We start from the raw sequence: 17,025 nt of genomic DNA on the forward strand, positions 1-17,025 counted from the left end.
TCACTTTATTTAAGTCTCAAGGTATTTTAGCCGAGCACGAGTGCTTTACTAATTAGGGAGACTACAAATTAACTGAAATCAGTACAAATAAAATGAAGTGTTGGTTTTGTGGAGAGGGGAAAACCGGACTAGGAGATCAAGCAACACTCTTATTTCCTAGTTTTTAACCTTCTGGAAGTTTCCCTACGAAATTGCCCAACGAGATCACTCAAATCCAGAAGTTTGCCTAAGATCATTTTTTTACAGACATTAAACTTTCAATGCAGACTAATTACAAGGTCAGGTAACTTTCATTTCCTAGTTATTTGCCTAAGAAATCGCCTATTTAAAAATTATTTTGCCTTGCCCCTCTGTCTGTGAAAACTCTCTGTGCAAATAGGGACCTTTAGATCGAAGGACAAGGACGACCTCGAGTCAATCTCGTTCCCAGCGTCTTCGTTCCCCTTGACCAGCGGGTCGGGTTACGAGAGACTCTGGGATAATCCGTTTTCGAATAACAAGATTCTTGTTATGAACACTATTGCGCAGGCGTAGGCGTAACGCCAAAATGGCGAAGAGAGTGGAGGATTTGTTTCACGATGGCATGCAATTTTCTTTAGCAAAATTAGGATATCCCAACCTAGAACTGAAAAAGAAACAATATGACGTGTTGGAGCGATATGTGTGGACAAAAATCTGCGCTGAATATGTTACCAACGGGCTGTGTTGTCAAGTGTTGCCTGGGATTTTCGATTAGGATTTGTGTAACGTGGAAGTGTAAAGCAGATGGTGTCGCTGCTGAATGCACTGATCCGGGATTAGTTTCAAATGTTAAAAGACTGTCTTTGTTTTGTATCGTGACGTGGAAGATGAAGGAGAGCGAAACACCAGATTCTAAAACGAGATTCTTTCCAAAAGAATAAATCATTCTTTTAATCATAAGACTATGTCTTCTTTGAAGAATCTTTCAAGTTAGATTCTTCGTCACCAGAAAAGGTTTAGGATTCTTTCAAAAGAAGATAAGTTCTTTGGGTAAGAGTTTCCTTGCTGTTCTAAAGAAGTAGAGGTCTTGAGGGAAGTATCATTTTGCTGCTTTTCATTATTTTGTATAAACAGAAAATGACTGTTCTCCACCAAATAATTAGAATTCTTGAATACAGATGTACACTTCTAGTTGGATAAACATGTTGATTTTTAGAATATTATTCTTCCATGAACATATGTCCTTTGCAAATTTAGGAAATATATATACAGTGTACATACATACACAAGGCAATACATGCAAGCCATAATCACAAAAACAAGTCTCCTAAATTTCACTAAAATAATTAATGTTGCAGAACAAATAAAAATTTCTGAAACACTAATGATTTTGAAAAATCTATGCGGCATGAAATCAGCCAAACTATTCAGTGAATGAGATAAGTGCCTAGAATTGAAAACAGTTTGTAAGCTCAAACTAACATGAAAAAGAAATTCTTTTGAGGGGATGGTGTAGATCTCAAAGTGAGTGAAATAAAATAAATGAAAACTGTTACACAAAAACAATTTTTGTAATTAAAATCTATCACTGTCCATTTTCCTTATATCACTTCTATCCCAACAAAAAAGATTAGCCGATCTGGAACTAATTGAAAGCACACACCCAAAAAAACAGCATTAAACAGGGCTGTTATTAAATTTTCACCTGCAATATATCAAAAAGTGATTCTAGTTTTCATTTCCTTCACAATGTGAGCTCAGGGTTAACAGCTGGTACAGGTGAATATCCTTTATGGCAGCCCTGTGAAAACTTTCCAGTGTGACAATTTAATTGACCACATTAGTAATAGTACAAATTACTACATACCGGTAACATAACATGGTTTGACATGGTATGAGTTAATTGCCTGACCCTTGCCTGACATGGTCATGTTCTGTACTATTTCTCGCCTGTTGTGCGACAAATCAAGAAGTGGACTCAGGTGTCAAGGTTTCCATTAAGTTTGAAAGTAGAAGGGACCTTGTGACAGAGTGAGCAGGCACCTCTATATATAGTCTGGCTTTTGATCTTTAGACCTCCTTTGAGCAATGGTGGGTACTGTACTCAGTGCAAGACAGGTGCCAGTACCCAGGTCCCAGCTTGAAATAAAACCCTTGCATGTAGGTTAGTTCAAGCTCCTGTGGTAGTGTAACTGTTAATACATGTAATAAGAGGCTGTTAACTTTAAGCTAAAAGAGTAGAGACACCTTTTCTATACAGGGCATTTTTCTTTTTTTTGATGAATGCTAAATACATACTCTTAAGTAACTCAGTGCAGACATGACGATGTTGGCCTTCTTGGATACTCTAGGTTAACCATGTAATGTACCCCAAACAGAGCAGAAAGACTCTGTTTGTATGAAGTTACTTCCAGAAGAACCTCATTGTCAACAATAATGAAAAGCTGTTGTTCATAATCGTCAGTCTCTGGGCAAAGCATATGAACATCCCCACTTAAAACTGTTTAATTCACATAATCGTTTAAGTAACATCGTAAAATTCTTTTGGGAGAGCAGAGAGATGAACACCGAAAGGTCAATAAAAATATGTATCAAGCAAAATAAAAACTGCAAAAGCCAAAAGTTCTTCATGAGGTTAAGACTAGTCATCCTTAATGCACTTTATATTCCATTTTTACAGGTAAGCGGAGGTCAGTACTTCTTTTAAACCATCAAACTTGACAGATTGGATGTAACAATATTATATATACATTGTATATTATCCTGAGAATGTTCATTTCCAAACATAACCCCCCAAATAATGTCATCCTTTCCTCACTGCCAAAGGCTTTCTGTAGGGTGGCCAGCACCATACAAGGTTTGAAATGGTACTATTCTCTTCAACTCTCTGACTAGCAATGCAAAAAAGCCTAAGACTGTTGATTTTAACACTCCAAACAGGACCGGATACTTGTCTACAACCTTGAACCTAAACATTTCTTTTGTTGGCATAAAAATTAAATTACATTAAAAACTGTTGACAACTGTACATACCAACATGAAGAAGTCAGTCTGACTTCAAAATAGACAGTATAATTTACTGACAAACAAAAACGTCAACTGACAAAATTTAAATTGAGGGGACGTGTGGAATACGTTCTCAAGTGACTAGAAATACTGCACAGTCTGCAATGTTGCCGTCTCCTTTTGTTTAACAAAATACCCCCGGTAGTTATAATTTATCGGAAATATAGGCTGCTGTAAAGTTGCTCCCAAACACACTGTAAAAGCATAAAGTCTGTTTCAAGATAATGAAACTAAATGAGCCAGGTAGTTCATTGATGGCAGCACTTAGCTCTGTTTTCTGTAGAGTAACAAGGGGTATCACTGATCCCCTTTAACCCCTGGGAGTGAGACTTGACAGATTTTACTCTGTCTAATTCCAGGGAGATTCTAGTCGTCAACTGTGGTCATCCTAGGGCGTTTGAGGTGTCAATGGGTTAAGCAGTCAAAAACTTTGTCCCTTCCATTAAATGGGATGCTAACCGATCACAGAATCTGTTACAAAGTCTATCAAACATTTGGCAGTATTAAGTTGTATGCGGGTACATATAGAGAGGCAACATGGATTAAAGTTAGAGAAAACTGAGAGATGATCAAGACCAACCTCGTTCCCAGGGTCTCTTTTCTCTGCCTCCTTTGTCCTCAATGACAAAGGAGGCAGAGAAGGGAGGTTGGATAAAGACCTGGCCTCAGTTGTTCAAAAAGTGAATAGCGCTACCCACCAGGCCCCAGTTGTTCAAATGATGGATACCACTATCAGCCGGATAAGTCACTATCCAGTGAATAAGTAATAGCGGAACCAACTGCACTTTCCAGTGTATAGTTATTTGTCCAGTAGATAGCGTTATCCACCTTTAGAACAACTGGGGCCAGATAAATCACTATCCAGCAGATAAACACTACCAAAACTAATTGAGTTATCAACAAAACAAAGTTCAAAGTTCAAGTTTATTATTATTATTATTGTTAATATTATTATTATTATTATTATTATTATTATTTAGTAGATAGTGATTTATCCAGTGGATAGCACTATCCACCCTTCAAACAACTGGGGCCGGAACTCATACAGTCAACCAACCTTTGAAGTCTCAAACACTTGATCACTGTGGCTTCAATAAGCAAATAATAATCGCCACCCTAATTAATACTGTGGGCTGAGCAATTACGGAAAAAAAACTCCTTATGTAGTAGTATGTTAAGGCACATGTACTTCAGAAAGAAGTACTTAATTACTCAAGAGAATGGTGTCATTTTTGTAACTGACTTTTAAGTGCTACAAGTAATAGGCTCTAGAGGATGGTCTAGCTTTATATTAGACCTTTTTTTTAGTTCATCATAAACGTTAAGCTAAGTATTTGCATAACAAAATCAACAACTGAAGTTTCCATTTCTTCTAAGTACATGTACCTAAAATGTAAGACAAGTTCCATTGGATGCGAGATGTACATCCCATTTCAATGATTTGATTCTCTATATCTGACCTGGCCTCTTCTTTCAATTGAGGTTGAGAACAGTGCAGTGTAATGAACCCAAATGAACCGCGAATAAAATTTGCAACCTACCGAAAGGATTGGTTTGCATGCCAGAGAGACGGACCTTCCACGATATTTTCAAAGCGTTCAACAGCACTGTCACAAGCCAAACGAGTTCTCTTTGCATCAGTAACTCTTTCTCTACCCCAAAACTCGTCTGCTAAAGGTTCTCGCACCTTTCCAGGACACTCACATGTACGTATTAGTAACTGTACGAGAAGATCTTATGGATTCATATAATATATACAGCGGCAATTTGAAGACTCGGTATGACTACATTTTAAAGACATAATTACTCAGTGAGAGACGATTCCATTCCATTAGATTTAATAGGTTTTCACTCTTTGCTTTGGCTCCAAACTAATCAACGAACCAATCCAAACAAGCATTAACGATCATACGGTGCTCTGTGAAACCCCTCGCGTCTCGGGGCAGTCGTGGCCGAAATCGATTGCTCATGCTCAGACTTTCAACCAATCAAAAACTTTATCCAAACGGATTATCCCAGAGTCTCTCGTAACCCGACCCGCTGGTCAAGGGGAACGAAGACTCTGGGAACGAGATTGACCTCGAGTCCGAATTTTCCGTTCTGAGCATGCGCACTTCGAATAATGTCGGCCTCTAAACCTTATGCGCATGCTCAATACGGAAGACTCGTAATCGTTCCCCGATATAAAGTTCCCTATTTCTTTGATTCTGGAACCTTTTTCTAGCAATTTTTCGAGTCTTAAAACCTCATATGTATATTAATTAGAATATCAGTAAATGCCTACTTTCTTAGGTTTTTAGCCTGTAGAACTTGCTCAAGACGTCGGCCATTTGTTTACTTTTCCTTGGCCCCCTGAAAGTGCGACCGGGAAAACCGTGAACACCTGAAATATGTCAGGATTGTTATTTCTGTCCAATCACCCGTTTGACCGCATCCGCGCACAATGTTTAGTTACTGTTATTTGCACCACAAAAACTGTGTCGCCTTCAGATTTATCTTTCAATGGATTTAATTTGGGCCAATTCTGGTCGTTTAAGCTCTGAAACTACTTGTAAGGAAACAGAACAGTGCGGCCTTAGTTCTTCCTTTCACCGATCAGTGGCACTCCCAAGCAATTGTTGCTTTCAACATGTGGTGCCGTCGCGAATACCTTATTAGGCTGATTTAGCAACAGAACGGGAACGTCAGTGGCGACGTCGCGCGCAGCAAAACTACCAATGAGAATTTAGAATAGAGAAGAAAAGAGTGGAGTCTATTCTATTCTGAATTCTCATTGGTGTTTTTTCTGCGCGCGCCATCGCCACTGACGTTTCCCTTCTGTTCCTAAATCAGCCTATTATCTGCTACAGTACTAACAACGTTTATTCAGTTTGCGGTTTGGGCGTGTGAAATCCTCAAACATGATTGCCTTATGAACAATAAGCATTCCTAATTATTTTATGTGTTCACGGTTTTCCCGGTCACACTGTAAGAAATCTGATAAAATTTGCATTTTACACACTTAAAAAACTTGCCATTTCTTTCTCCACGCATTTTTTTCCGAACCTTTTATCACAGAAAGATCCTAAAGTCCTTAAACTTAAAAAGCCTACTGATTAGAACACCAGAACTTTAAATTTTGTTTTTCTGCAAAAAAAAAAAAAAAAAAAAGAAGAAGAAACCATTGACATTTGGTGTTCAATTCTACGAATGAAAAATGGCTCTTCCTCGAAACTCTGTCTTTGCCTTAAATGGAAGTTCGCATGAGGACTTTAAGATCAATAATTGTCACTAGTAAAATAAGTCTAAAAACACACTTTTAAACAACATTTACATATCTTTTGTCTTCCTTCACCGCTTATGAGGTTTGAATGTTTTCATCTTCTCAATAACTCATATATTTCGAGTAACGAAAATGACATGTTGACTGATCAGATTCCAAGAAGTAGTTTTTTCAACTTTCGGACGACGTTTCTGGAAAAAAAAAGGAAGGAAGAAAAACAAAGAAATAGCAGTTAAATGGAGATTAGCAATAATTTCGTTGTGAGTGATAAATGAATAAGGAATTTTTTTAAATCCATGAAACCGTTTGTACAGACATGTGTTTAGTTAATAGCAACGAGTATCACTACGACATGTAGACTACAAGGCCTCAATATCTAACTTCACTTTACGCAGGTAACCGGCAATTAGTTATTTCTTTTCATTCCATTGCAAACAGTTCTTTGCAGGAAGGAAAACACCCGACTCGGTGAATGCGAACAAAAATTATTTGAGTCGCTAGCCAAAGCAGTTCTTAAACGAACTATACTGGCGACTGATTTTGAAACAATTTCTCTGTGAAAAACTTACCTTTTTCTCTTGAGCACTAGCCGATTACAAACCTGTTCAACATATTTCTTTTCAGTAAGTAAAATTATATTCGAACAACACTTACCATTCTTTTCGAGTTCTTGTGGCCCAAATTCAAACGTAACATCATCGCCGATTAGAACAAATGGCGCCCAGTATTTAATGGTGGAATACTCCTTTGTCTCCCGAAGAGATTTCATAGCATGGTGAAGAGCTAAACTTGCACTTTTTCTATCTGCCAGGTGTTGATAGAAACTCTTCATGAACAGCAAGGTTGCCTCATCATCGATTGCCCAGAGTGACACAAGAACGGACCGCGCACCAGCACACAGGAAAGCTCTCGCGATTCCCACCACACCCTCAGAATTCACCTCTCACCGGCCACTGTGACAAGAGCTCAGAACAACCAGTCTTGCCCGAAGACCAACTGCATGAACATCGCTCATTGTTAACATGAAATCTTCTTTTTCTGGAATCTGGGATGACCGTTCAGGATTTGGGGCCAAAGCAATTTCTCCAAATTTCGAATCTCCATGTGCTGCAATATGGATTAAAGAAACTGACTTCATTCTTTTCAGCACCTCAGCTTTCGTTGCATTTCTTCCAGTGAGAGGAGTGGTCTGCAGAAGATCTCCAATCATCTCCACCTCTTGTATAGCGCACGGCAACTGCTCGGAAATGGGTTCACCATTTTCGTCAGTGACTTCCTTTAACCACGGATCGCCCACAAGCAGAGCTTCACTGTTACTGTAGAAGTTGTCAGGTGCACTTGTGATGAGTTTTAAAGCGGTCAACGAGGGAACAGTACGGATCCTGACAGAGTCACTTAATGCAGAAAAAGGAGCCAAGCAAAATGGTCCATCAGGAACAAAGATTAAGTCATCATCTTGAAGCAACTCTGCAATGGGACTGATTAAGACATCAAACAAAGGCTGCAAAGACTTATTTTCCGAGAGCGTCAAAGATTGAAAGGTCTCGGAAAGAGCTTCCCCACTGCAAAACAAGTGTTTGCGTAGCTTGTCAAGTGTGCGATTCTCGCATCGGACAACAGTCCCCGCGCCAATCTGATTCAGAGTAGTTTCTATCAGTGAAGCGGCACTTCCATTTTCGATTTCCTTTTGCCTAAAGTTTATTCCACTTCCTTCTCTCAGAAGCCAAAAACTGATAGTGTTCCATTCAAGTGCTATGAAAACTGTTTGTAAGGGCAAATATTTCATAACAGTGGAGATAGAATCCGTCGTCGCAACTGCCGAGGAAGGTTCTTCATCAACTTCAAATTGCACCTTCAAAATGTCTGTCAAAGCCTGTGCTCGTCCTTGTTCAGCAGCAAACAAAGCCTCATCAACCTCTCCATTCTTTAAAAGTGCTCTCCACAGAGCTGTGTACGCCACTTGCTTTGTGTCACGAAAGCTTATTTTCCATGCATCTTCTGATTGAAGAACACGCCTTGGTTCATCGAAATGTTTTATGCTTAGACGATAAAAATTAAGGGCTTTGCACAACGAGCCTAAATTTTCATGAACAAGACCAAGGCTATAGCAACCGTTTCCCTGTCCTACTGGATCCTCCGTTTCCTTGCAAACAGTAAGCTGTTGTTCGTAACAGAGAAGAGCATTTTCAGGCTCACCCATTTGGTAATAAGCGTTGCCGAGATTACCATAGCCCTTGCCCTCCCCGGCCCTATCCCCTACTTCTTTTGCAATGCTGAGATGTTGTTCGTGATACTCTTTAGCTCGCTTGAAATTGCCCAGACTGAGATAAGCGTTGCCGAGATTACCATTGGCCCCTCCCTCCCCGGCCCTATCCCCTACTTCTTTTGCAATGCTAAAATGTTGTTCATAATACTTTATGGCTCGCTTAAAATTGCCCAGACTGTGATAAGCGTTGCCGAGATTACCTTTGGCCGTGCCCTCCCCGACTTTATCCCCTACTTCTTTTGCAATGCTGAGATGTTGTTCGTAATACTCTTTAGCGCGCTTGAAATTGCCCAGACTGAGATAAGCGTTGCCGAGATTACCATTGGCCCTTCCTTCCCCGGCCCTATCCCCTACTTCTTTTGCAATGTTAAGACGTTGTTCATAATACTCTATGGCTCGCTTAAAATTGCTCAGACTGTGATAAGCGTTGCCGAGATTACCTTTGGCCTTGCCCTCCCCGGCCCTAACCCCTACTTCTTTTGCAATGCTAAGACGTTGTTCGTGATACGCTATGGCTTGCTTGAAATTGCCCAGACTGTGATAAGCGTTGCCGAGATTACCATTGGCGTTGCCCTCCCCGGCCCTATCTCCTACTTCTTTTGCAATGCTAAGATATTGTTCGTGATACGCTATGGCTTCCTTGAAATTGCCCAGACTGTGATAAGCGTTGCCGAGATTACCATTGGCCTTGCCCTCCCCGGCCCTATCTCCTACTTCTTTTGCAATGCTAAGATGTTGTTCGTGATACGCTTTAGCTTGCTTAAAATTGCCCAGACTGTGATAAGCGTTGCCGAGATTACCATTGGCGTTGCCCTCCCCAGCCCTATCCCCTACTTCTTTTGCAATGCTAAAATGTTGTTCGTGATACTCTATGGCTCGCTTAAAATTGCCCAGACTGAGATAAGCGTTGCCGAGATTACCATTGGCCCTGCCCTCCCCGGCCCTATCTCCTACTTCTTTTGCAATGCTAAGATGTTGTTCGTGATACTCTATGGCTCGCTTAAAATTGCCCAGACTGTGATAAGCGTTGCCGAGATTACCATTGGCCCTGCCCTCCCCGGCCCTATCTCCTACTTCTTTTGCAATGCTAAGATGTTGTTCGTGATACGCTATGGCTTGCTTGAAATTGCCCAGATTGAGATAAGGGTTGCCGAGATTACCATTGGCGTTGCCCTCCCCGGCCCTATCCCCTACTTCTTTTGCAATGCTAAGATGTTGTTCGTAATACTCTATGGCACGCTTAAAATTGCCCAGACTGTGATAAGCGTTGCCGAGATTACAATTGGCATTGCCTTCCTGGTCTCGATCCCCTACTTTTTTTGCATTAATTAGTTGTTGCTTGAGGTACTTTCTGGCCTTTTTAAAATTGCCCAGACTGTGATAAGCGTTGCCGAGATTACCATTGGCCTTGCCCTCCCCGGCCCTATCCCCTACTTCTTTTGCAATGCTACGATGTTGTTCGTGATACTCTATGGCTCGCTTAAAATTGCCCAGACTGTGATAAGCGTTGCCGAGATTACCTTTGGCCTTGCCCTCCAGGGCTCTTTCCCCTACTTCTTTTGCAATGCTAAGACATTGTTCGAGATACTCTATGGCTTGCTTAAAATTGCCCAGACTGTAATAAGCGTTGCCGAGATTACCATTGGCTCTACCCTCCTCTGCCCTATCCCCTACTTCTTTTGCAATGCTGAGATGTTGTTCGTAATACTCTTTAGCTCGCTTGAAATTGCCCAGACTGAGATAAGCGTTGCCGAGATTACCATTGGCGTTGCCCTCCCCGGCCCTATCCCCTACTTCTTTTGCAATGCTAAGATGTTGTTGGTGATACTCTATGGCTCGCTTAAAATTGCCCAGACTGTGATAAGCGTTGCCGAGATTACCATTGGCTCTACCCTCCTCTGCCCTATCTCCTACTTCTTTTGCAATGCTAAGATGTTGTTCGTGATACGCTATGGCTTGCTTGAAATTGCCCAGATTGAGATAAGCGTTGCCGAGATTACCATTGGCGTTGCCCTCCCCGGCCCTATCCCCTACTTCTTTTGCAATGCTAAGATGTTGTTCGTGATACTCTATGGCTCGCTTAAAATTGCCCAGACTGTGATAAGCGTTGCCGAGATTACCATTGGCTCTACCCTCCTCTGCCCTATCTCCTACTTCTTTTGCAATGCTAAGATGTTGTTCGTGATACGCTATGGCTTGCTTGAAATTGCCCAGATTGAGATAAGCGTTGCCGAGATTACCATTGGCGTTGCCCTCCCCGGCCCTATCCCCTACTTCTTTTGCAATGCTAAGATGTTGTTCGTGATACTCTATGGCTCGCTTAAAATTGCCCAGACTGTGATAAGCGTTGCCGAGATTACAATTGGCATTGCCTTCCTGGTCTCGATCCCCTACTTTTTTTGCATTAATTAGCAGTTGTTTGAGGTACTTTCTGGCCTTTTTAAAATTGCCCAGACTGTGATAAGCGTTGCCGAGATTGCCACAAGCTTTTCCCTCTCCAGCACTGAAACCTATTCCTTTAAAAATCCTTAATGCTTCTGTGTAATCCCTCTTAGCCTGTTCAAAATAAGCCAAGCCATAATAATAACCGCCCAGATTGAAATATGCAATACCCTCCCCTTTTCTGTTTCCCTCTTTTCTTGCAACGCTAAGCTCTTGTATATGCTGCTCGAAAACGTTCATCTTTTTGTCCGCCATTCTTGATTACAAGAACTCTTGAGAACAAGGAAGGTCGTCTTGGAAAGAGAGGGCACTCCTTGAAAAATACGAAAGAAAGCATGAGAAATTCAATGCACTGACCACAAATGCTGCAGGTACGTAGCCAAACCAACACTAAAGAGACCGCCTGTCATTGAGTCTAACAAAGACAATTTTCTGCTGTTGACGTCAAACTCTTTACTTCTTTTGTTGAGCCCTTTGTCTGATTTAAAATGAATTTTTAAAGACAGAATTGACCACACAATTAAATAGACGTATTTAAATGGCATACATTTGTCCCATATCATGATCAGACTTAACTCAGCCAAAGAAATACTGTTGTCTTTTGTCATCATATTTCCCTGATCAAATCAAATTGCTCGCTTGATACCACTGATGAAAGTTGGTGGTCAAACCCCTTTTGTAACATACAGACTGCTCTAAATGTCCCCTGGATTTTAAAAGTTGGTCTAGAAAGTAATTATCTATAACCGTGTTGTAACTAACTCAAATAAATTACAGCACGTTTACATTAAACCACATCATCACAGTATACATTACACTAAGTTTGTTTTCACTACATTGCGTATTACTACCTCTTTACTACTGACTGACATGTACAAGAAATCATCTTGCCCTTGATGGCAGTGAATATGCCATTTATATTCTATATTCTATCTATGTTCATGACTTCAGTGATGTATTCAAAATACCAGGCCTGATTTTATTTGCAACTGCTGATATGACGATGCTAGTCTCTTACGTCTAATTATTTGGTTACCTAGTTCAAGGCAAAGAAACTTACACTAAACTTGCGGAAAACTAATTCTTTATTCTATTTAAGCCTCGAGAGAAAAAAAACGTCATCTTTCAATGCAAATCTGCTAAAATTATTAAAGAATTGAACAGGTCGTAGAACGGTCTTTCTTGGGGATGTGCTTGACTGACATCTTTCTTGGGAAACTCTGTATTTCTCAATTGGCTTACAAAATCTCTGGATCTATAGCATTTAATTTCAGGTACAGTTATTTTTCAAGTGGAATGCGGAAGGCATACCACGTCTTAAAACCGGTCTGGTGTCTCTTTTTTGTTGTTAGTCACAAATGTGCATACCCCACGGATATTGAATTAACCTCCGAACGGGTGAATTTACAATTATTCCCTCCAGTAAGTCCAAACTTCCTTTCCCCGAGGAGAACTCATATTCTTTCCCAACCTTCACAATTATCTGCGAGCGCGTTAGACCATTCGGCCACCGTAACACACTTCCGTTAATCTTGATGAAAGCAAAGATTTAGTGTGGAATCTTTCCGCCCGCCATGATTGATTCAGTATTAAACTATTCGATAAAGTGGACAGATGCTTTTTCTTTGAGAATGGAAAGCTTTAAAGGTAAGGATAATACTCTACGTTATTTCTAGATCTTGCCTCGTAATTGTGTGTTCCACTTTGAACACTATTTTGCGTACAACGAATACTTCATTAGAAGTATTTTGCATTGAATTTATGTATTCTTGTGAACATTCTCTTCCACCACCAAGGTTTTATTCATAATTTTCTATTAAAAAACACGTCTATTACTTTTTCACTAGATTTGAAGAATGATTTTCACCTTCAACTCTGTAGAACTATTCTTTGCAACTTCAGTTAACTTCTAAGTACTAGAACGCTTGAGGCAGAAGAAAAGCGGATTAAACTGATGCATACTTCCCTTTTTTGCAATGGAAACACGAAATAAAGAAAACTAAAGCCTCAAAATACCCTTCAGATTTATCAAATTGTATGGCACCTACTTTGAAATAGGGAGACGAGTAAGGCTTCGAGAACGCTATCAAAAAGCATCATTTACCATTATGGTCATAATTTTGTAAGTATTCCAAGTCGTTCGGCGTGAAAAGTGCACATAAACATTCCGGAACTAAATTTGTCGTGAACGCGTTGCTAGTGTTTGGGAGAGAAATTGAAATTCATCGTCAAGTGCTCTTGTCCTCCGCAAGACCTCAAATTTGATCATTTCGTTGTCAAGACGAGAACGGCAAAGAAATGTATCAAAATGAAAAACGCACGTGCAGCGCGTGCAAAACTATTGATTTTGCTCATTGAACTTATTGTTATGTTGCGTTCTCGTAGCCGTTGTCGTCGTCGTCCTTCTTTCGGCCCCGTCCACGTGCATCCAGATATTTTTGAATCCTGAACTTTTCCTTTCCGGATTCAACAACAACAACAACAACAACAACTTTACTTCGCATTTGCGTGGTTTACAGTGATTGAAAATACCTGAACTAAACAAAGAAATCAAAGAAGAAACCAAAACTATTCCCATCTAAATGTAGCGTATTCAAATCGAATTTGCCCGTACACGCATCCGAAGCGTATCCAGATTCACTCCAGTACTCAGGGCTCCTCATGGAAACAGAGGTAACAAAGCATGCGCCGTGGAGAAATAATGTTGTCCTCAGCAGCCATCTTGAGAATTGATTTCACGGCAAGGAACTGAGCTCCCTCATGTTACGCCATCCGGATAAAAAAGTTTCCAGATTTAGCTTCCACAAGGTTCTGGATTCATAGCGGATTAAAAAATATCCACTCTGGAAAGCGTATTCCAAAAGTTCGGCGTAAGTTCAGGAACTATTAGCCGATATCAAAAATACCATAATACTCTTTGTTTGTCCCTCCAAAATTTTGCATAAGCATTGTTTTCAGTTTCTCTTGGTACCGTTGTAAGTCCTAAGAGAAAATAAAAACAATGCTTATGCAAAATTTTGGATGGACAAACAAAGAGTATTATGGTATTTTTGATATCGGCTAATTGGACTGTCACATCATAGAAGTCACTGGGCCCACACCATGGGTAACCCTAAAAGTAATCACTCCAAAGGCGGATGGTGACATTCATTTGATCATTCATTCCCATACCAACTTCAGATGAGTTGCTGCACAGCATGAATGGTGCAAAGGTTTCCAGGAAGCTAGTAGGAATACCACCAGCTGGAACTTCAGCAGTCAAGGGTCACGCCAGATCACCACCCTCGTAAAAAACAAAGGCCATACACATAAAAGTTTTAAATGTTCCGCGTAACTTCAGCAAGTGAGCTCCACCAACATGGGATATCTATTGCTCAACATGAGATATTTACGCGGCTCTGCGCAAGACCATGGAATGCCTGAAACAGCATATCTTGCCTTTCAATGTTGACAAATGCTTGTTTAGTGTGGACAGGTTTAACGTGTTTAAAAATACTTTAAAAGATTAGAAAGAAAAAAAAAGACATACCCTCTTTTTTTATAAGAACCTTTTTTATGAGAAGGCTGTGGCTGAGATTAACCACAATTTTCAGAACGTATTAACTTTCTTAACAAAAATCTGAGTAGATCTGGAGTGAAAAACTGAAATTTCTTAAAGGGAACCTCCTCTCCGACCAATGAATAATTTTACTTAAACGTAACAAAATAGTGTTTGCAAACAAATTTGCAGACAATTTTCTCCAAAATAGTGTTTGGATCGAAAAAATTAACTTTAGAATCATTTATTTTCACTTTAAAATAAGTGATTCTAAAGTTCATTGTAGTACTCTATGGAACCAGTAAGGCAGGCTGGTCACGTCTACATTGATTTATTCAAATACTATACAATGTAAAGTTAACCACAGCTTAAGAACGTTTTCAGCTTCACATCGCAAAAATATATAAGAACGTTCACGACAGCCTCAGCTCCAAAATTAGACGTTCTTACTAAAAGAATTAGGAATTAGTGTATGTAATCGGAGCTGGTTTGCATCGCCTGAGTAATATATTCATAAGATAAGGCTATAAGGAGCAATGAGGGACTTACCAGTGTTGGTCCAAACGGATGCTTTTCAAAAGCAAAAGTCTCGTGTGAGGTCAAGCAATGGCTTCGTGACTCTGAAACTTTAAATTGACGTGGTTATTCCCTATCAAACCTCTCTGTAAAACATTACCTTATAGGAAAAGTGTTAGCTTTCTTAACACAAATCTGAGTAGATCTGGAGTGAAAAACGGAAAAGTTCTTAAAAGGAACCTCCACTCCCACTAATGAATAATTTTAAACCTAACAAAATAATTTTTGCCATTAATTTGCTCGACAATTTTCTCCGCCAAAAACGTGTTTGGATCGAAAAAAAATGAACTTTACAATTATTCATTTTCATCTTAAATTTCCCTTGTGCCGCCATCTTAAATAACTGTGACGTGTTGCGGTTTCCCTTATTGTTTGTACGACCTTTAAGATCTACGACGACGACGTCAACGAAAACGTCACCTCAAAATATAACTCTGCATTGTCATAAAGTCTTTCGCTCTTATTCCATCTCGTTCACGTCCTACAATGTGGGCGAAGTATCCTAAAAATAAATTGATACGAGCGGTTTCAGAGTAAAAATGTAAAATGAAAGGTTTGCGTTTGTACACTCACGTTGTCGTTAAAACCTCAAATTTGGTGATTTCATGTCGTTTTTGAGGAAAGTACCGCAAAAATATATGCTAAAATGTACTCGTGCGGTGTTTTAGTCAAAATCCAAAAATACATGCTAAAATGCGTGACGCACGTGCAGCACGATTATTTTTCCTCTTTTAACCAATGATATTCCTGTTTTGTGGCCTTCTGTTGACCACCGCGTCGTAGATCGTAAAGTCCCTAATAAGGCAACCACGATAAGTCACCATTCATTCATTCAAGATGGCGGCGCCCAGGAAATTTGAACACAAAGACAAGTCTTTTTGAAATTCATTTATTTAGATACAAACGCTTCCATTGGAAAAAGTTCGGACAATTTTTATTGTAAACATTATGTTCTGGGGTTTAAAGTTATTTTTTCTTGCTTTAGTGAAGGTTCTCTTTTATAAAAGTAACACATGGAACAAGAAGAACAAGAAAAATAACTTCATACTCGATCAAACTGTGCAAATTAATGACACAGTTCAACACGGAACGAGGTCAAGTGATTGTCACCCAAATAGCTAATTGTTCCATTGCTCCGATCATCAACTCTTGGCTTATTCCTATGAGGTTCAAGTCGTTATGGGAACGAAAATATATAAGGCTCTAACCTTGCTTAGCTTAAAAGGGAATGTGTTACGAATTTATAATTAGCCAAATCTAGCGACTGGGAACTGGCAACTAAATCAGGAGAAACGTAAAAATAATTACTTAAACATTGAAGAAAGGTTTGAATAAAACATCAAATGCAAATTGAAAGGAAGCAGGGCAAGGGCGAAACTGAAGAACATTAAAATGGATTTTGGGTTTTGAAAACTGTTCAGCCAAAACTTAAACACGAAGACTCACTATATATAGTGTTTTCACTCACGTCATCAGTAACCTCGTTTTTTCACCGAAACAAAAGGAAATGTTTGCAGGATAATAGAGCTCACTTCCCAGAGGATTAGTTGGGTACGCCAACAAAGCCGCCGTGACGTCACGTGAAAACACCCTATAAAAGGGGCGCTGCGTGCTCTGCTTTTGTTCGAATTCATTCAAGCAAAACTGATTAATTACCCTAAAAGATATTTCTAGAGCAAGAAAAAAGGGACTGGGGCTTTAGAAAGAGCTACAGATAACATTTTATGCAATATTACGGTCTCATTGTCATGAGGGGCTTTTTTATTGCAGAAATTATCACAGAGCTCGGTTGCGTTCACGGTTGATTCATAAATCATTTCCATGTGCCTGAGGCACCACGCCTTTTATAGTGCGTCTTCGTCTTTAAATTCTGTATGCTTGACAGACATTTTTTGGCACGACGCTGTTCGTTGT

General features: G+C 39.8%; 1 protein-coding gene across 1 annotated transcript in view; it reads right to left on the bottom strand.

Moving 5' to 3' along the window:
* Positions 1 to 6,164: 6,164 nt before the first annotated feature.
* LOC138024323 (tetratricopeptide repeat protein 28-like) overlaps positions 6,165 to 17,025 on the bottom strand; it is a 126,394-nt gene continuing 115,533 nt past the window's right edge. The window contains exons 5-6 of the mRNA XM_068871483.1: positions 6,944 to 11,310; positions 6,165 to 6,480 (exon numbers count right to left, since the gene is read on the bottom strand). Coding sequence (XP_068727584.1) covers positions 7,233 to 11,252 — 4,020 coding nt within the window. The 5' untranslated portion in view covers positions 11,253 to 11,310 and the 3' untranslated portion in view covers positions 6,165 to 6,480; positions 6,944 to 7,232. The remainder of the gene's footprint in view (positions 6,481 to 6,943; positions 11,311 to 17,025) is intronic.

Source organism: Montipora capricornis, chromosome 11 (genome assembly GCF_036669925.1).
Source record: "Montipora capricornis isolate CH-2021 chromosome 11, ASM3666992v2, whole genome shotgun sequence".
NCBI lineage: Eukaryota > Metazoa > Cnidaria > Anthozoa > Scleractinia > Acroporidae > Montipora > Montipora capricornis.